The sequence below is a fragment of the Myotis nattereri genome (genome assembly GCF_964212035.1).
Source record: "Myotis nattereri genome assembly, chromosome: 8".
NCBI lineage: Eukaryota > Metazoa > Chordata > Mammalia > Chiroptera > Vespertilionidae > Myotis > Myotis nattereri.
This window is the reverse complement of record NC_138083.1, coordinates 16,645,713-16,667,792: the sequence shown is the minus strand read 5'-3', so window position 1 is coordinate 16,667,792 and position 22,080 is coordinate 16,645,713. Positions and strand designations below refer to the sequence as shown.

Genomic DNA, 22,080 nt, shown 5'->3' with positions numbered 1-22,080 from the left:
ATTACATAAATCCTCAAATATAACTCCCATAGTCTTAAGTAGAATTTACAGAATGTCATTTAAAATTTTCTCAATGAACTAGGATTACTAACCCAAAAGTCAATGAACTTCACCTTGTGGTATACATGGGCATAGGTGAGATATAAGCAGTGCTGCTTTGTGTGGGAATGTACCAGAATGCTTTTCCAGAACTACTTTCTCAAAATTATATAAGCCAGAATGAGATTCAGTCTATAAGGTACAGGGCAAGTGATCCAGACTGGCTAATCAGAGTACCACATACCCCTCACCCAATGATTGGTACAGGAATAGACACATGACCCACATAGGGCCAATCAGAATGTTCTCAAGAACTAGAATGAGGGGAGGGGATAATGATATTACCATCTACTTGGGAGGATAAAATGAGTTAATACATGTAAAAGTATTTCTAGCAGTGTCTACACTTGGAAAGTGCTGATTAAATGCTACTTATTATTATTCTTACAAATAAGGAAATATGTTACCAAGAGGAATCTAGGTGAACAAGAAGCTATTCATGTTCTCAATGTACTTATCTAGTGGGGTAGATAAGGCAGAACACAAATAAGAATACAAAGCCAAAGGCTATCAATGCCAAATGAGAGGTACAGAATGCTATGAGATTTCTGAGGCCAGATCATTTCAGGGTAGAGGGACAAAGAAAGCTTATGTGGAAGATGTAATGTGCTTGGGTTGTCTCCTGGAAGAATTCTAGATGGCAGGATGGGTAATATCTTCAGGGGAAATGGAGGGTGTATTAGCTTTAGTTCTCTGAGAAGTGGACACCAAGACAGAATTAGACATGCAAGAGATTTATTGGGGGAACTGTCTGTGAAGAGTAAAGGGGAAGACCTGAGAAGCAGTGAGAGGCTTCAGACCACAATGCATTTCTGACCCCTATGAAAGAGGAGGAAGGAAGGAGGGAGGAGGAAGTCTCAGACTTCAAAACATTCCTGAGAAGGTCTTGGTCAGGCCTATGGGGAGTTCTCACATCAGAGCCCCCCATTCAGAGGCAACTGGGTCTCGCAGGAATGGGGCACATTATTACTCCTGCTTGCTCAGTCACTGACTGGGAGTAGCCCAAGAGAAGCTCAAGTTTGACTAAAATGTGGTGGCAAATCCCAGGGTAGCAGATGGAGCCATCATGCTCCCTGAAGCAGGAGAGCTGAGTGGCGCATTCTCATGGCTCCCATAGTTGGACACAAGCAATGTCACCAGTACACCTTATGTGTCCTTGAAAACATGGTTGAGGCTCAATGAATATGTGCCATCACTTTAAAATAAAACACAAGGCAATATCAGTGGGGTTCTTATCTTTTTCAAAAGTGTGGTTTTTTTTTTAAATAAACCACAATTATAATAGGGAAATCAAAGTACATATTTAATGTTGAAGATTACAACTAATAGCATTTGATGTCTTCCAGATGTGGTTTCAGTTTCGTAAAGCAAGATATAAAATGATTATGAAACATCTCTTTGCTAAAAATAAAACTTAAAACCCTGAAATGAGGATTAGATCTCAGAAACAAAGCTCTCCTAAGAATCCAGAAGGCAAATCCTCTAGGAATTGGCAGCGATTTGATCAAATGAGAAACCATTCTACAAAGTATAAAATGCTACATTAATATCAGAAATGAATACAGTCAATAAAGTTATTTCTTATGTGGGTTAAGCTGCATTTAAGGCAAAAATGGAGAAAATCAAAATTACCCTTAAATACTAGAGCCATACCCAGCAGGGGAGATGCGCCCACAGAGAGAGGCAGGAAGGAAAGAGGACCGCTGAGGACACAGCAAATCCTTCTGCCCCACTTCACACTCCTATCAGGCATCACCTGCACTACTTACACTGTTCTCATTACCTATCACAATAAAAGTATAATATGCTAATTAGACGGGACATCCTTCCGTCCTTCCAGACAAAGCTGAGGCTGCAAGGGAAGCTGGGGTCCCGGGTACCTGCCGGTAGCCAGAGGGAAGCCTGGGTCCCGGGTGCCTGCCAGTGGCCAGAGGGAAGCCCGAGTCCCAGGTGTCTGCCGGCAGTCAGAGGGAAGCCTGGGTCCCGGGTGCCAGAGGGAAGCTGGTGCCAGCAGCTAGGGGAAGGAAGGCCTACTCTTGCAAATAGACACAGCAGAACAACCAACCAGTCACTATGAAGTGCACTGACCACCAGGGGGCACGCACAGGATATGGCGGGCATCGGCAGGCGTCAGCCGTGGCAGGATGGTGGAGCAGGTGAGCGGGGTGCCAGACCAAGGCAAGGCGCAGGTCACTGTGATTGGGGGGAGCCTCTGGTGGCTCCTGCGCGCCGCAGTCCCGCCCGGTACTCGCACCTGCTGCCGGAGCCCAGCGCCAGCTCTGATCACTCAGTGTCATCAGCAGGTGCAAGGGGCAGCTGCCGGCCCCAATCGCCTCTCAGTGCTTCTCCACCTCCCCCTGCTCCTGAGGGGAGATGGGGCAGTAGCCACCGCTCACGTCTGCTGATGGCGCCGGCTCCAATCACTCTTCGCCATCAGCAGGTGCGAGCAGGGGCCAGCGCCATCATCGTGTGGGAGCAGTGGATGGGGGGGGGGAGGGTTGGGGGGGGTAAGGGGGGCTGCCAGCAGACAGGAAACCAGGAGCCACGGCAGGAGGGGCTGGTCAGGGGCGTGGAGGATGGGCCAAGACCCGCCCCTGTGCCCACTGCAGCCTCACAGCCCACAGTTCCTTTCAAGGTGCACAAATTCGTGCACTGGGCCCCTAGTTTATATATATATATATACATACACATACATATACATATATTCATATCCCTCTTCTGGCCAAGCATTTAATACATAAATTAAATGTACTTATTAGATCACACCCCAAAAGAACAAGAAAATACCTCACAGATTATAATTTTTCTTTATTTTAAGGAGATACATGACACAGAAGAGGGACCAAGACATACTCAGTTCCTGTCACTGTACCAGTGATAAAACTAGCTCAGCAGTTCACTTTACCTCTGACCTTCACAGAGAAAACAGAACCTGTCACATGAGAGCTCCCTCCACATCCCGGTCAATCAGCACTCCAGTCTTGCTTCCTCCATGTGGCCTTAGTCAAGCCTGATCTCCTGCCCCATGCTCTAGATTCTACTGCAGAGCACATCTTCCTCCATTTTTATCCCCTTTCTTACTACTCTTAATTCCCTTGCTATTTTATTAGTTCCTCTTCCAAAATGTAAGTAACTCAAATTCCCTGTCTTAAAAAACATAAAAATCATATCTACACACACACACACACACACACACACACCATCCATCCATCCATCCATCTTTGACCTGGAATGTCCCATCCTCTTCCTGGAATATTAATCTGTACTCTTTCTGTTGCAAGACCCAGAAATACAAGCCAAGCCAACTAAGGCAAAAACAGGGTGTTACTGGCTCCTGCAACTGAAAGGCTCAGGGGTGGAGATGGCACACCCCCCCCTTCCTCCCTTGGTTCACACAGGGTCCCCTGGGCCCTTCTTACTCTCCATCTCTGCTCTGCCTCCCTCTGAGTGCGAATTCAATGTGAGATGAGACAGGTGGTCTCCACATCGAGAGAAAGATGAACACTTGCAGCGTGGGCTACATCCTCACGGTCTGCAATCCAGAAGAACGGGAGCCTTGTTCTCTCAGCATCTACTGTTTCAAATCTCAGGGAGACTGGGCCTCTTGGACCACTCACTAATGGACAACACGGGTTCTGGCTCTGTCCTCTGCTTAAAAACTCTTCACTAGATTCCCAGCATCTACCCATCCCACAGGATAACAGCCAGGGGGCATGTAAGCCCATGGGGACCACATCCTTCCCTTTGCACAAACTCCTCTTTGCAGTCTCTCACCCCCAAACTTGTCCATCTGGGAAACTCCCATTTTCATTCATTATCCCAAACCCACCTCAGACCCGACTCCCTCAGGACATGCACCACTACAACAGGCCTTTCTGCTCTGCCTCCTCTGCACCTGGCAGCCGCCTCTACAGCTCCAGCCCGCCTCACTGAGGCACTAACACACAACCTCTTCATAAATGTAGTTGTTTACATGTCTGTCTCCCTACCAAACAATAAATCCTGGGCAGGCCCATTTAAGAAAGCAATGTGAAATGAGTCATAAACATGCTAAAATCCAGAAATTTTATTTCAATAGAATCTATTCTAAGAAACTAATGCTAAATATAGGAAAAGCTGCTGCTAAAGATGTTTACAGCAGTATTATTTATATTGGAGAAAGAGAGAGGGAGAGGGGTGAGGGGCGAGGAAGAAAACAATTTCACCATCCAAGAAATTATATTGGGGGAACAATATTAAGCTAAATTATAGTATATAGTCTCAACAAATATTTGTAGTTAGTAAAAAAAAAAAGTGAGAGGAATAAAACATAGTGAAATGCTAATAATAGATAAGTTTAAAAGGCAACATTTAAAATTGTAAGTGAACTTAAAGCAACAGATGCACACACAAAAAGAACTATACCAAAATGTTCTGTTTTGCTCTATTGTTAGGGGCAAAAATAGAATACTGAAGACTAGCTATGGTTATGGGAAATAGTAATCATGCGCCATTAACCACAACTGCCTGGTGTTGGTTAAAGAAAGGACATTCTGACCTGACTGGGAGTTGTGTACCCCCAGGAGTTGGGAGTCAACCTTTGAATGCAGTCCATTCTCATTCAAGAGCTGCCTATTTTCATGGAAAGATTAACAACCTTATTGACCAAACAATGGAGTCCCACTCCAGCCTGCAAGCCTACTTCCCCATACCTGTAATCCCTACTTCCCCACATAATCTTTGTCTTACCCTATATAAACGCAGAGCAGATTTTTGTGGATGACCTGCTCCTCTCCCATACTGCAGACAGTACTGTAATAAATGCTCATATATTATTCAACCCGGTCTCTATTTAAATGACTCAAATAGTGACAGGCAGCACGGACCCACTGATTGTCCAGTTACACTATCAGTATATAGAGCACTTGCGAGAGACTATTCTCTCCTCACTGGATCCAAATATTTGGACCAAATCCTGATGTCACTTGATTTCACTTGACTGTGGCCTCCGATCCCAAATCTCTTTTCCTTCTGATTAACCATTCCTCGCCTAGCTTCCGCAAACTTCATTTTCATTATTTCACTTAGAGAAACACTCCTGCTGCCTGGTCCTTTAATTCCTCACCCCTCCTCTCCATTCACGGAGCTTCTTATCTCAGGCCCTCATCATTTGTCTGCTCAGTCACTGCCTGTGTTCAGTGCCACCCCTCCCATCAGCCCAAATCCATTTTTCCTGGCCCTGTTGGCAGAGAAGTTCTCAAAACTTAACATCTGACCTGCTAAGAATTCTCCAAGGAGGCCCTCTCACCTGCAGGATAAGATCTGAGCTTCTAAATCAGGCAAACAAAACCCCAATCTGATCTGATCCCCAATCTGACTCAGCTTCTCCGTCAGATCACCTATTCCTCTCCTCCTCTTCTCCCCCACAATCCGTCCTCTCCCCCAGCCCATCTAACTCACTGTTCTGACCCTTCCCCTGGCCTACACAGCACTCTAGTCATTTATCTGACATCGTGGATGCCCTCAGGGCCAGGGTTTCAGCACCCCATCTTCTATGCCCACCATCACCTCCATCGCTCTCCCTGAACAGGAGGAAGAGGCAGGCTGGTGTTCCTCACCTTCCCACAATATTGCCATATGTACTCCATCTTCCCTTAGTTGAAACTGCCCTCCCTCTACTTTCCCAAATTCTAGCCATAGCCACTTGCTAAATATGGCCACTGAGCACTTGAAATGCGGGCAGTCTAAACTAAGATGTGTTGTCATTGTCAAGTAGACACTAGATTTCAAAGACTTGGTACGAAAAAAAAAGTTTAAAAAAATATTTTATTTTACCTGTTGATAATATACATATTAGACATGTGGGGTTAAATAAAATATATTATTAAAGTCAATTTCAGCCGAACCCGGTTTGGCTCAGTGGATAGAGCGTCGGCCTGCGGACTGAGGGGTCCCAGGTTCGATTCCGGTCAAGGGCATGTACCTGGGTTGCGGGCACATCCCCAGTAGGAGATGTGCAGGAGGCAGCTGATCAATGTTTCTCTCTCATCGATGTTTCTAACTCTCTATCCTTCTACCTTCCTCTCTGTAAAAAAATCAATAAAATATACATATTTAAAAAAAAATAAAATAAAGTCAATTTCACTTGTTTTCTTTTACCTTTTTTTTGTTAAGCTGTACCTGAGGATATTTTTCCATTGATTTTTAGAGAGAGTGGAAGGGTGGGGGAAGAGGGAGAGATACATAGATAGATAGGTAGAGAAAGAGAGAGAGGAAAAAAAACCTTGATGTGAAAGAGACACATTGATTGGTTGCCTCCCGCACACCCCCAACCAGGGGCAGGGATTAAACCTGCAACCCAGGTACATGACCTTGACTGAAATCCCCTGGTGCAAAGGCTGAGGCTCTCACCACTGAGTAATGCTGGCCAGGACTCCTTTTACTTTTTAAAATGTGGCTACTAGAAAATTTAAAATTACACATGTGGTTCACATTATATCCTATTGGACAGAGCTAGTGTAACCATTCTGCAGGGCGTAGCAGGAGTAAAACTTCAAGATGCCCCTATTTTTGTGCCACCCTTAGTTATCCTTTTTGCCTCCTTGAAGTCCTATAATGGAGTCTACCATATAAGCCACAGTCTAATTATACAATGCACTATTGTTCACTAATACCCTATTCTTCTTGCTATAATAATGCCATTTCTATACCCTCTTTTGGGACTCAGTAGGCAGTCAACTTTTAATTAGACCTAAGACCTTTGCTGGAGCAAGACAGCAATATGTTTTACGTTTTTGTTTTGTTTTGTTTGCTCATTTACTTTCCCAATAATGATTTAGACAGTGTAGGGAGAACTGGAAGTCAGGGGACCTAACAGCTCTTTCTTCTTCCTCTAATTAATAAAATACATACAGACCATTTAGTACATGGCTTGGCCCCGTATAAGGCCTGCGTATGTCTCCGTTTCCCCCACTGTAAAATAAATCAGGCCAATGTACAATAAGCAGCCAGATCCAAGTAGCTAAGCAAGTTCTAACTGGAGTCATTATCATGACACCAAGAAATACTCTACTTTTCACAGCTAATTGTGTTTTGTTAGCCAGTTGTCTTAAAGACAGACTAATTTTAATGGAGAGAACAAGTCCATCACAATTATCAAAATAAGAAAGGGTGGGGCAAACTACCTATCAATTGCTCTCCTACCTATTAATAATGGGAAATGAGTAATGAGAGAGGAAACTGTCAAGTGCCTACTCCAAGCTGAAATAGTTTACACATCACCCTCACAGACATTACCATATATATCCATCTTACAGAATAGAAACTGATGTTCATAGACAGGCTAAGTAACTAGACCAAAGTCATGTAGCTGTGCTACAAATCAGGTCAGCAGTATCATCTCTGTATGTAAAAAAAAAAAATGGCATCATTATTATCACTTGAAGATAAAATGTATGCAAATCAAGAATATCATATAAGTATACAAATAAAAATACAATCATACTTTCTATCCTCCTTCAGATAGTATTCTTGATCTTGGCTAATCCCCATTTTTCAGAGCAAGAGACCTATTTTTCTAAGTAGACTTTTCCTTAAAGTAGGAAAAAAATAGGGTATGTAATGGAGTAGGAACTAGTGTATTAATAATACATTATTTTCTTTAAGTCTTTAAACCAGTTGTAAGTGAAAGCTTACATTAAACATTATGGCTAGAATTCCTCAGATACATTTACAAAAATCTAGTCCCTATAGATAAAGATTACAGTAATCAAGTCAATTGGACCATTCCAAAAAACAAATGCATCAACAACAACAATAACAAAAATACACCTAAAAAAGAACCTCTCCATGTTACAAAATTTAAGTCATAATGAGCTCAATGAAATGATAAAAGAAAGTTCCTCAAAATAAGACACACACAGTGAAACTCCAATTACATGGCTAACTACTTTCTCCCAATGGTAACAATGTACTGTGTATCTCTAAGAAACCAAACTGATCTCGGTTTAATTGATTCTGCCTTTACAAAATAGCCAACTTAAATCTCCAGACTTGGACAGAACGAAAGTTCAAATTCTCTACCACAGAAAAAGTCCAAAAGTATCAAATGCTTTAAAATCCTGCTCAACTCTCCTTATCAAAAATGTCCCTCAGTCTGTGTTAATCAGTCACTACTAAAAACTCCACACAATGCAACCTGTGTGCGCCTGGTATTTTACTACAGGAAGTAGAAAGTTCAGTTTACCAAGAAGGCCACATTTCACTTTCAAAGGTCTTGAAAACTAATCCCTCTAACAGTAACTAATTTACATTTCATTCCGATCTGAACAAGACAGTGTAATCTCAAGAAACCCGTGATTGTGAAGAATTTCACTTGGCAAAACCAGGTGTGTTCTTTTTGTTCCTTTAGAGGTCCTTCACAAAGTATAAATAGAAATAATTTGCAGCTTTACATCTCATGGGCAAGATCTTCATGTAAAATTCTCACATATAAAATGAATTCATTTAATCCATAGTTCCTCAAAAGACAGACATATTGAGACTACATGCCTTAAATCAGGTGATTTTTGCTCATTTTAAGAATAAAAATGGCAGGGGAGGGTGGGGGTTAAGAGATCAAACGAAGGGCTTGTATGCACATAAGCATCACCAATGGACCCAAGGCACTGGGGGGCGGGGGGCATGTGAGAGGGGGGGTTGCGGGGGAGAAGATCAATGGGGAAAAAAGGGAGACATGTGTACTTCTATTTGCAATATTTTAAACAATAAAATAAATTTTAAAAAATGGCATCTAGAAGAAACATAAGGTGTCCTTTTCTTTGTCCACACATACACAGACAAGTCTACAGACAGCAAAGGTGTTTTCATCCTAAACAGAAGTTAAGACGAAGGAAGTAAGAAAACAGAAAACAAAACAGCCTAGCACACCAGCTACAGACCACATGCAGCAGGTGACAGGAAGCCTGGCGGACCCTGCACACCCACAGGGATGAGCATCCCAGGTCAACTGCAGGCCCTCCACCCAGCAGTCCCACGGACACAGAAGAAAGCAAAAAGCCATCCCCGTCATCCTGGCGATGAAGGAGAAGCAGCCTCCTTGAACCCAGGAAAGTCACCCCGCCCTCCAAGCAAACACCAGGGGCCCCCTTCACGCCGAGGACACAAAGAAAGGGAAGCAGCCAGATCCAAAATAAAGGTGATTTTTAAAAGGGGGAGGGGCGTGAGATTTAAATTAAATGTATCCAGGGATCACTTGGAGTCTCAGTCTATTTGGGGACTCAGACTCAAAAGTAAAAATAAAGTGTAAAGGGGGGAGGGGGAGCGAAAGAGAGGACAGTTCAATTAAGGACCACTTGAGGTCTCAGTCTACTTAGGGTCCCGGACTCAAAAATGTTCAAACTGGAAGGGGAGATGACAGTTCAGCGTGCGTGCACCGGGGTGCAGGGTCTGCTGGGGAAGGGATGGTCCCGGCAGTGTCCCGCCTCGAGGTTTCCCGGTGAGAATCGGGGGGAAGTTCACACCGGACGGCTAGGCTGCCCGCTTTTCGGGGAACAAGCCCAAGACCCTGAGTCTGGGTCGGTCGCCCGCCGCCCCGACTCCACGCCCTCCCCGTCTCCGCTCCGACCACCCCGCCGCGCGCGGGCAGTGCCCGACCCCAGGGCTGCGGCGCGCGCCTCACCCAGCAGCGCCCGCAGGTGCTTCAGGCGGGTCAGCACGTCCTTCTTGGGGTCCAGCACCTTCTGGGTGGACTTCTTCACATCACCATGGCTCCTCCGGGAGAACATCCCGCCGCGGGAAGCCCGGTCCCGCCGCGGGGGCAGGAGGCGCCGGCGCCGCGCGAGTCACAGCACAGGGTCCGGCCCGGCGCGTGTCGCGTGGGCCACTTGGCCGCCCCTCTCCGTGCCGCCGCCGTTGCCGCTTCAGCTGTGACTCCAGGAAGGAGGGGCGGGCCGCCCGGGCACCGAGAGGGGAGGGGCAGGAAGGCGGTGTCAACAAGGGACCGACGGCCCCGCCCCGCGGGAGGCGCCAGCCGCCCCTCGGGCGCAGCGCACGTGCGCGTGGCCGGGACTCCTCGCCGGGCGCCGCTTGGAGCGCCGCGAGTCACAAAGAAGCTAGGTTCTCGCTGTACTACAAGTCCCGGGATGCACCGCGATAGAGCCCTCCAATTAGACTGGAGTGACTTTGGCACGATGGGAGTCAGTGGGCCGGCTCTAAGCGCGTTCTCCCTTCCTACCCCTCCGTGGGCCGCAAGTCCACCTGGGAAGTGTAGTTTTATGCAGGAGGCGAGGCACTGCGATCGCCTTTCCAGTCTGGGCTGTTGGGCAGTAGCCTTCCGCCTTCAACCTCGGGAGGCCCAGGGCTGCCTTCTTTTCACTCTGTGTGCCTACCGCAGTTCCCGCTACTGCATCGTGAACCACAGAAACATCTCAGTAAGAAATGTTTCAGGGCTTTTAAAATGCAAACCATTTTAAGTTCTAGCTTCAGGAATCACACCAAGGAGCCAGGGACCCATGGAAATCCCTTTGACCTTACCAAAAATCGGAGCTCCAATTTTTCACTAAAATGCATGGCTTTGGCAGGAGGGAAGGGCATGCCTAGGCTCTGGATGAAGAGATCCTTGGTTTCTGAGACCCAATCTCACTTGGAGTGTGCGAGTCCCTCACTTAGAGGGCTCCACGGGATCTTCTTGCTTTGTAGGAAGGGCATGTTCTCTGTGTTGTGCAAAGCCCTATTAGCAATTCGGTATAACCAGAAATAGAACCTGAGAGACCTGATGCTCGGCCATATGCCTTTAAGGTCAGGTACCTGTAACATGGGGTAAGACTGAGAAGGAAGATGGTCTTACAAGAGATCCTACTGCATCTGGATCCTTGGCTGTTTAAAAAGACGTGGTTTCCATCAGATTAGGACAACACAACTGTCTTTTTTCATTCAGCTAAACTGTAAATTGGAGGAAAAGCCAGGGATTTACACAGCTCTGTGTCCATTACTGAGCACAGAATTTTGGCCAAAAAAAGCTCATTAAATAAAAGGAAATGAAAAGCCAAAATGGTCCAACATATTTTATCTAGACATGCAAAATATAACTCATACTTGTTATATTTTTAGAGTTGCCTCTATTTTTGGAGTTGTGAAAATAGAACTGATAGAACTAGAGTATATTCATCCTGCAGAAATATTACTCAGCAATGCAAAGGAATGGACAATTAATAAACCCAGTAAAATGGATGAGTCTCAGATCCAGAGATGGAAGCCCCATACTTAGGATGATGCCAGAAGGTCTCTATAAGTTTGGGCCTCCATCAAGTTCACAAACCCTCCAAGACTATTACAAGAGAGAGAAAAAAAAACTTCTCTCTGAAAACAAGGCATTTTGGGTATCTTTGTTAGAGCAACATAGCCTGTGCTTGATTACACATAGTAAATCACAACAGTCATTGCCAGGCTCCTTTAAAAATATACTTTTTATTACATTGATTTGACAAAAATAGGATGCACTTGTCTTAGGCAATTCAATTTTTCTGTCACAAAATAACCTGTCATCACATACAAACATTTATTGAGCACCTACTATGCATTAAGCATAAGTCTAAACCTTGGGGATAAAAGAAAAATGCAACCTCCTGACCTCCAAAGATTACAATGTAGTTGAGGGGCAAAATTACTAGATAAATGAACAGGTAAATGGCAGTGTACAGTGAGCATGTGACATTGTCAAAACTTGATAGTACCATATATGATTTAACTTATATGTGGAATCTATAGAATAATATAAGTGAACAAACAAAATAGAAACAGACTCATAGATACAGAGAACAGACTGATGGTTGCCAGGGGAGAGGAGGATTGGGGGACTGGGTGAAAAAGGTGAAGGGATTGAAAAATACAGATTGGTAGTTACAAAATAGTCGATGGAAATATTGTCAATAATATTGTAATAACTAAGTATGCTGCCAGGTGGGTACTGGATATATCAGGGGGAATACTTTGAAAAGTATATGATTTTCTAACCACTATGCTATACACCTGAAATTAATACAAAATAATACTGAATGTAAACTGTAATTGGAAAGAAAAAAAAATCTTTGTAGTACCAGAAACAGGCATTTGTGCATATAGACTCACCTCTTCCATCCTACCTAGCCTCTACTTACCGGTGAAAATGTAGATTCCAGTCTTCTCTAAAAATTTAAGAACCATAAATTATAATTTTTTAATTTATTATTGTTGTTGAGAGTATTACTAGTACAGATGTCCCCCACTTCCCCTCCTTTGCCCCCTCCACCTGGTTTCCACCCCAACCCAGGCCTTCACCACACTATGGCCTGTGTCCATGCACTATGCATATCCTATATAATAAAGAGCTAATATGCTAATTAGACAAAATAGCAGAACGACCATTCGAACGACATTCCGGACAACCATCTGAGCAACCTTCGGACAAAGCCAGGGCTGTGAGGACCGACCAAGGCTGCAAGGGGCTGTGAGGGCCAGCCAAGGCAAGCAGAGCTGCAAGGGTCAAGCCCCTTGCACCAATTTCATGCATCGGGCCTCTAGTCTATAATAATAAAAGCATAATATGCAAATTGACCAAATTGGCCGAACAGCAGAACAACCGTCCAGACAACTTTTTGGGCAACCACACTATAACACCCACTGGCACCAAGCCAGCCATGGTGGGTGCAATGGGATTGGTCGAGAGCCCGGCTATTGCCCCATGATCGCCCTGCAGAGGGATTGATCAATCGGGGGCTCCACAATTACCCCAAAGAGGGAGGCCCAGGCTCCCGCACGGCGGTGCTGCGGCGGGTGGGCAGGGCCTCCCTCTATAGGGGCGATCCATCGCGGGGCTCCCAGACTGTGAGAGGGCGCAGTCCAGGCTGAGGGATCCTCCCCACCCAGGGCATGAATTTCATGCACCGGGCCCCTCGTAGGCATATAAGTTCTTTGCTTAACTTCTTCCTGCCCACCCTTCCCTCTGAGGTCTGTCAGTCTGTTCCATGCTTCATGTCTCTGGACCTATTTTGTTTGTCAGTTTATTTTGTTTATTAGATTCCACATATAAGTGAGATCATGTGATATTTGTCTTTCTCTGACTGGCTTATTTTGCTTAGTATATTTAATATTTGACAAGAATATATGATGGAGTAAAGATAGTCTCTTCAATAAATGGTGTTGGGAACATTGGCAAACAATGAATCTAGGCTGCCAAAAATGGATAAAATACTTAAATGTAAATTGCAAAACCATAAAAATCCTAGAAAAAGACATGGTCAGTAAAATCTCAGACATCTCACGTAGCACTATTTTTGCAAATACACCTTTCAGGGCAAGAGAAACAAAGGAAAGAGTAAACAAATGGCATTAAATCAAACTAAAAAGCCTCTGCACAGCAAAAGAAACCTTCTTCAAAATGAAAAAGGAACCCACTGTAAGGGAGAATATATTTGCCAGTGATACATCTGAAAGTGGTTACTTTTCAAAATATATAAAGAGTTCATACAACTCAACAAAACATAAACAATCCAATTTAAAAAAATGGGCAAAGGCCTTTAGTAGATACTTCTAAAAAGAGGACATATAGACGACCAAGAGACATATGAAAAAATGCTCAATGTCACTAATCGTCAGAGAGATGCAAAATAAAACTACAATGAGGTATCACCTCATGCCTGTCAGAATGGCTACCATCAGTAAATCAGCAAACAACATGGCAAGGATATAGGAAAAAAAACCCTAGTGCACTGCTGATGGGAATGCAGCCTGGTGCAGCCACTGTGGAAAACAGTATGGAGATTCCTCAAAAAATTAAATATGGAACTGCAGTTTGACCCAGGATCCCACTTCTTGGAAACATAAATTATTTTGATGCTTTTTCGCTCACATGTATATTCCATATAACATAAAAATACTTCTCATTTTTTATTGCTCTGCAAAATCATTCCTGCTGGACTGTGGACTCCTTGAGGGCATCACTTCTCTATAATTATTTATCACTGGAGGTTCAGAGTGTCAGTAATTTGCAGACACATAAGTGCTATTGAGTAAATGTCCCACTTTAATCCATAAAGATAATGTAATCAAGAGTTAAAAATTTGTGATGTAACTAAAAACTACTTGAAATACCGTTTGGATTAGAAGAAAAAAAAAGTTTTGACAACAGAGATATACAAAAACATAGCTGATCTATAATAATAAAAGCATAACATGCTAATTAGACTAGACATCCTTCTGGACAAAGCCGGCGGCTGGAGGAGGGAAGCCCAGGTCCCGGGTCCTGGGTGACAGAGGGAAGCTGGTGCCAGCAGCCAGGGGAAGGAAGGCCTACTCTTGCATGAATTTAATGCATCAGGCCTCTAGTAGGAGTATAAAATAGTACAACTCCTATGGAGAGAATTGGGCAAAATTACATATTCCTTGTCTTTTGACACAGAAATCCTACTTGAAAGAATCTGTTCTGAAGACATACCTCCACAAATATGATACCACATGTGGAAGGTTATTCCTTCCAGCACTAATTGTAAACAAGAATGTAGTGGGTTGAACTGATATATCAATGTTCTAATCCCAAAACCTGTGAGTGTGAGTTTTGGAATAAGCCTCTTTGCAGATGTAACTAAATTAGGGATTTTTTAGGGAAATCCTCTCGGATTATCGGGGGACCCCCTAAATGGAATTGAGTATTCTTATAAGAAACAGAAGAGAAGACACAGAAAAGATCACGTGAAAAGAGAGGCAGAGATTGGAGTCATGTGGCCACAATCCAAGTGACCTTTGCAGCCACCAGAAGCTGGAAGAAGCAAGGAAGAATCTCCCTGGGGGGTTTCAGAGGGAGATCAACTCTGAAAACATCTTGATTGCAGATTTCTGAATCCCAGAACTGTGAGAAAATAAACTTCTGTTGGTTTAAGCCACTTAGTTTGTGGTCATTTGTTGCAGCAGCCGTAGAAAATGAATACTGCCAGATATCGGAAAGAACCCATGTGACTGTCTAATGCAGGGGTGGGGAACGTCCAGCCCATGAAATCATTTGGTCTGGCCCTGCCAAGGCATGAGGGGTGAGTTAATTAAATGTTTGACCAAATTTAATAGGCTAATTGTTAAGTTGATAATTTTGTATGGCCTGAGAATGATGTTATAAATATCCAAATGGCCTTTGGCAGATAAAAGGTTCCCCACTCCTGGTGGGATCTGATTGGATATGGTGCATGCGTACACATCTAAAAGTGGTAGTACTATGCAACCATTGAAAGAATGAGAAAATGTCTTGCTTCCTCATTTGAACTATACATTGTTAAGTATAAAAGCAATGGACAGAACATAAAATACAAATTTACTTGCTTATTTTTTTTTCCAAAAAGAAACATTGGAATAATAAATCAAGAACTGCCCTAACCGGTTTGGCTCAGTGGATAGAGTGTTGGCCTGCGTACTGAAGGGTCCCAGGTTTGATTCTGGTCAAGGGCATGTACCTTGGTTGCGGGCACATCCCCAGTGGAGGGGTGTGCAGGAGACAGCTGATCGATGTTTCTAACTCTCTATCCCTCTCCCTTCCTCTCTATAAAAAAATCAACAAAATATATTTTTAAAGAAAGAAAGAAAGAACTATCGTTAATGCCTACCTAAGTGGGATGGAGAGCAGAGTGGAAGAGATAAGAGATGGCAAAGGGTCCTTTCCAAAACTATAGCTTTTTATAGTTTTTACTTTTGCACCATTTAAACGTTTTACATATTCAAAATTTAAATTAAAAGAAAAAACCTGATAACTGAAAGTAAACAGATACACAGAATAAACAAATGAACCCAACCATATATCTAATTGGTAACATAACTCTATAGATAAAATAATTATTTCAAGTGACTTTAAAAGATAGTATTCTGATTGTACCTCATAGAGGGATATTCTAAGGGCAAAAAAGATCTGTAAAGAAATATCAACTGTTATTTAGGACTAAGATTTTCAGTGTAAAAGAAAAGAGACACACAAATATCAAACTCAAGAAAATTGAATAAAAACTATAAAATTAAATTTTCCCTAGAAGTACCAATTTAAACTCGTGATTTAAAATATATAAACAGGCCCTGGCCAGTGTGCTCAGTGGTTGGAATATCAGTCCGCAAACCAAAGGGTCTGGGGTTCAATTCCTCGTTAAGGGCATGTACCTGGGTTGTAACTTTTTTTAAAAAATATATTTTTATCAATTTCAGAGAGGAAGGAAGAGGGAGAGAGAGATTAAAACATCAATGATTAGAGAGAATCATTGATTGGATGCCTCTTGCATGCCCCCTACTGGGGATTAAGCCCACCACCCAGGCATGTGCCCTTGACCGGAATCAAACCCAGGACCGTTCAGTCCACAGGCCACTGCTCTATTCACTGAGCCAAACCAGCTAGGGCCTGGGTTACAACATTTAAATGGTGCAAAAGTCAAACCAGCCACAATCAGGGCACGTGTGGGAGGCAACCAATCCCTGTGTGTCTCTCTCCCCCTCCTCCTCTCCCTATTCACTCTCTCTAAAGAATGAATGGAAAAAATATCCTCCGGTAAAGGTTAACAGCAACCAAAAAAATACATGCACAGGTCAAGGTTCATTCTTTTCCATAGAGATATGTAGTTCCTGTGTTATTTATAAAAAGACTTTTCTTTCCCCCATTGAATTAACTTGATACCTTGGTCAATTATCAAGTAAGCATGTGTGTGTGTCTATTTCTGGACACCCTGTTCTGCTGCATTAACCTGGTTGTTTAACCTTAAACTGTTAGCCCTGTCTTGACTACTAAAAGCCTTCTTGTAAGTCTTGATTTCAGGTAGTGTATGTTTTCCTTTTATAAGATTATTTTGCCTTATTAGGTCTTTCCCAATTCCATATAAAATTTAAAATCAATTTATTTATTTACCAAAAAAAGATAAATACTGTGTTTCCTGTTCTTCTAATCTCCATGAGGACCTACAAGCAATGGTATCCAGTGGCAATGAGCACACCTGGCACCCAGATCTTGGTTTCCAAATATCATTCCCAACCCAAAGTTATCAGGGCTCTTTAGAGAGAGAAATGGCGAATTCCAGGTCTGAAGAAGGAAAATATAGAATGAGTATAATACTGTGCCCAAAGGTCAATGGGAAAGTCTCTAAAACACAGGAGCTAGCTTAAAGGGGCTTCTTATGACCAAATGTGAGATAATTGGATCATCAGAAAGAATAATGATTATTATTGATTACAACACATTGAATAAATAAAAATTCAGGAATCCATAATGACATTTAAAATAATTTTTAAGGGGAATATTTCAAGTAGAAAACATTTCTTGTACCTTTGATGATTTCAGGTAGACTTTAAAAAAAAAAAGATTTTAAGAACCCTCCGGTAGCTAAGACCCTTACTCAGTGATAAAAGAGGAACCTGATCTGAATTGGGTATGTGTTTCAAGATCCTAATTAGGGGAAATGCAGGGCTTTAGAGCTTTATAATTCCCTCTCTTCATCCTTTACCAGAAAAGCAGAATGTTTTCCTGGTGACACAAATTGAATTTGATTGTTCAGGAAGACAGTGACCAAGTAACCACAACAAAGTAAGGAAAATAAAATGAGAAACCAAGAAGGCACAAAGAATAAACAGAAACACTCTTCAATTCCTGATGTTGTCTGGAGCATAATTTTAGATTTTTTGATATACTATTTACATAAATTCAAACCAACAAATACTTTCCGAGCAACTATTACAGTTAAATTGTGATGGTCATGCCTGGCAGGTACGGCTCAGTGGTTGAGCATCAACCTATAAACCAGGAGGTCAAGGTTCGATTCCCGGTCAGGACACATGCCTGAGTTGTAGGCTCAATCCCCAATGGGGGGCATGCAGGAGGCAGTTGATCAATGATTCTCTCTCATCATTGATGTTTCTATCTCTCTCTCCTGCTCCCTTTTTGAAATCAATAAAAATACATTTTTTAAAAATTGTGATGATCATAGTTTTGCACTTTCCAATTCTTTTTTTTTAATTATTGTACTGAAAATTGGTCTTTCAAAGGCCTATGTGGCCGAAACCGGTTTGGCTCAGTGGATAGAGCGTTGGCCTGTGGACTGAAAGGTCCCAGGTTCGATTCCGGTCAAGGGCATGTACCTGGGTTGCGGGCACATCCCCAGTGGGAGATGTGCAGGAGGCAGCTGATCGATGTTTCTCTCTCATCGATGTTTCTAACTTTCTATCTCTCTCCCTTCCTCTCTGTGAAAAATCAATAAAATATATTTTTTTAAAAAAAAGGCCTATGTGAAAACTGAAATTTCTATCATCATTTATGGTACATATTTATCAAATAATTCTACAATTCTTCATTGCAGGCTTGTGCCCAGACAGGGCCAGGATGAGCATGTATTCAATACTTATTGAATGGATGAACTCATTCATTTGCTGCTTTATTAAGATCTCAGTCAGCATATTTTGGCAATGTTGTTCAGTAGGATGTTTACAATTTAACTATGTAGTATGTTCCCAAAAATTTTAATTCTACCCTTCTTTTCTTAGAAATCTTTTAGGCTTTCTCATCTTAAACAGATTATTCACTGTTTATGAAACCATAATTTATCTCCCCCACAACTCTGGCCCCCTTCATTTCCTCCTAAATTGGTGCTGCTACTAGCAATGAAGAAAAAATGTCTAGTAGGCTTTCCCCATTTAATTTCAACTACTTCTTCCTCAAAACTCAGTCATTGCCATTAGAGACAATTTGCTTACCTTTTAACTTTCATAGTTGGTATCATTCTAGATCTTTAAATCTGCAAGCTCTGTAGTTTCCAGAAAACCTAAGTGTTATATTTTATTTCCTAACTAGAGGCCTAGTGCATGAAAATCATGCACTCAGGGGGAGGGGGTGTCCCTCAGTCTGGCCTGCACCCTCTCCCTTTGTGGAGTGGGCCTAAGCCATCAGTCAGACATCCTTAGTGTGGACAACCACGGAGGCAGGAGCGGCTCCCACCACTGCCGCTGCACTCACCAGCTGTGAGGCCGACTTCTGGCTGAGTGGCACTTCCCCTGTGGGAGCGCACTGACCACCAGGGGTCAGCTCCTGCGTTGTGTGTCTGCCCCCTGGTGGCCAGTGCACATCATAGCGACCTGTCGTTCCACCATTCAGTCAATTTGCATATTAGCCTTTTATTATATAGGACTAGAGGCCCGTTGCATGAACAGATTCGTGCAATAGGCCTCCCTTCCCCTGGCTGCCAGCACCAGTTTTCCTCTGGCACCCGGGACCCAGGCCTTCGCTCTGGCTGGAGCCTTCAATCTGCGCAACTCCAGATGGAGTCTCAGTCTTCGCTCCGCTGCTTCGCCCCTATGTATGCAAATTAACCGCCATCTTTGTTGGGTTAAATTGCATACGCTCCTGATTGGCTGGTGGGTGTAGCGAAGGGATGGTTAATTTACATGTTTGTCTATTATTAGGTAAGGTTTTTCATTCACCGGAGTTTTTCAGTTTGGAAGGATTAGATTTTTTTTTTTCAAATTGACTAAAATATGCCTGAATATTCATCATAATTGTCATGAGTATTATGCTAATTTTAGTATATGGGAAAATTCGACAAATTTTCTTACCAGTTAAGTTCATTGTGCCTGTCCTCAGGAGAAAGATCTTTTAGCATGTCAGCAAAAGCAAAGGCTCTGCCGTAGCCAGTTTGCCTCAGTGGATAGAGCCTCGGCCTGCAGACCGAAAGGGTCCCAGGTTCGATTCTGGTCAAGGGCACATGCCTGGATTGTGGGCTCGGTCCAACGTGCAGGAGGCAGCCAATCAATGATTACCTCTTATCATTGATAGTTCTATCTCTCTCTTCCTCTCCCTTCTTCTCTGAAATCAATAAAAATAAATTTTTTTAAAAAAGCAAAGGCTCCGATTCCTAGTCCTTCCCCTGTACTAGCTGTGTAACCTTAAATGACTCAGTTCTCCAAGCCTCAGTTCTCCTCATCTATAAAATGGAGATAAACTTGCATTCAACTATTTATTCTAAGGAGTAAATAAGCATAAAAAGAATTGAGCCACAATGCCTGGTACAAAAACGCTCAGTAAGTATTATTTTGTTTTTCTCTTCTCACCTATTCCCAGAAAATATGAATAAGATCATTTCTGCTGGCTAAAATTGTCCGTTTGTGTGCACACTTGATTGCTAACTGTGATGAATAGGAGGAGTTTATGCAGCTGAGGTTTCCTATGGTTTTATAAGTCCACACTGGACACAGTCAGAATAGGTAGAAGCAATGTCCCAGAATCCTTTAGTCCTCACTCGTTATACACTCCTTGGCAAAGAGGAGTATTTTGCCTGATGCCTCCATCATACCAGGTGAATATCTGCTGCTTTCTGGACCTCAAATGATACTGGATTAAAAATGCTGTCCCAAGGGCTCATGGGTCTAAATGTGTGACTCAGCAGTTTGTTTCAGGGCATATTTTACTTTATCTGGTTATCATAAGACCAAACCCAGAAATAGTTTATGGGTCCTTTCCAAAGTTAAAGTAATAATTCAGATGGTTATAAATCAAATTAGTAATTTAAGCAATTACAGTGATAAAAAACAACAAAGTGAAACCTCAGAAACTAAAAAGTTTGGCTTTAATAATCTATCCAGAAGATGCCAATTGACATTTTTCTCTGTCGCTTAAATGTTCATTTAAAAAATCAAAGTAATAAATTTATTTCATTGAGTCTTTTCACAGCCCTAACATTTTCTTTTTCATTTCTTCATTCAATAAGCATTTATTGGGATTCCTTTTGCCAGGCACTTTTCCTAGTCACTGAATAGACAGAGATAAAAAAAGACAAAATTCCTGTTCCCAAGGAGCTCACTATCTGGTTAGGAATAAACTATCTAAAGAGGACACATTACGAAATAAATGTGAAGCTTTTTTGTTTGTTTGTTTGTTTATTTATTTATTTATTTATTTATTAAATATATTTTTATTGATTTCAAAGAGGAAGGGAGAGGGAGAGATAGAAACATCAATGATGAGTGAGAATCATTGATCCGCTGCCTCCTGCATGCCCTCTACTGGGGATCGAGCCTGCAACCCGGGCATGTGCCTTTGGCTGGAATCAAACCTGAGATGCTTCAGTCTGCAGGCAGACGCTCTATCCACTGAGCCAAACCAGCTAGGGCTGAAGTTGTTTTATTTTTAACTTCCAGAAAGTACTAAGAAAAGCCCCTCACTTGCTTTGCCTTTGTATAATTCTGCCGAGCCCCCTCACCCCCACCCCATCCCATCCCTGGTCATGAATTGCCTTCTGTAAATCTGGGTTAAATAATTTTACATAATTGTAAAGAGTTATTGGCAAGAAAATTCTAGAATCATAGGAAGTTTTGCGAGCAAAATGTGACTAATAGATGTATTTCCTCCTTATAAAGAGGAAAAAATAAGAACCAGAGCTGGTTAGTGACTGGTGATTACCAAAACTGAGGGTGGAAACACTCACCTGACTCTGCCACGATGCTTCTGGTGTCATTGGAATGGCTGTAAGATGCCATTACACCTGAATACCATTCTGCAAAGCAGTTTCATGTTTTGCCCATTGAATCCTTATTACAGCCCATTAGGTTGGAATTCTCATCCCCATTTCACCTAGAGTCTAGGGTCCTAGACTCAGTGAAGTTGTGTAGCTGGTTCAAGGTCATCCAGCTCATAAGAAGCAAGTCCAGTAGGCAAATCAGAAGAAGGACTTAGAGAAAGCAGAGCATAGAAAGCAAATAAATGACTTGGTTTGTCCCCTGGTAGCTGGAGATCAAGATAAACCAGTTCAGATAATAGGAAAGGCTCTTGAAGGAGAATAAAAGACTCAGTTAGGAACTAAAGACCTACCAAGACCTAGGACTCTGTATTTAGAGCCAGAGGCTACATTATAATTCATCTAAACAAAAAACAAACAAACAGATAAACTTTACAGAATTCAGGGACTTCTTCAAGTCACCAAAGCTAATTTATAGTCAAGCTAGGTAAAAAGTTGACTGCTAGACAGTATT

At 42.6% G+C, this 22,080-nt stretch overlaps 1 protein-coding gene across 3 annotated transcripts in view; it reads right to left on the bottom strand.

Annotated features, from left to right (window-relative positions):
• Window positions 1-10,096, bottom strand: part of RALGAPA2 (Ral GTPase activating protein catalytic subunit alpha 2) — a 300,833-nt gene extending 290,737 nt beyond the window's left edge. For all 3 annotated transcript variants that reach the window (XM_081097210.1, XM_081097209.1, XM_081097211.1), the window contains exon 1: window positions 9,758-10,096. In XM_081097210.1, coding sequence (XP_080953336.1) covers window positions 9,758-9,863 — 106 coding nt within the window. In that variant the 5' untranslated portion in view covers window positions 9,864-10,096. The remainder of the gene's footprint in view (window positions 1-9,757) is intronic.
• Between the last annotated feature and the right edge of the window lie 11,984 nt (window positions 10,097-22,080).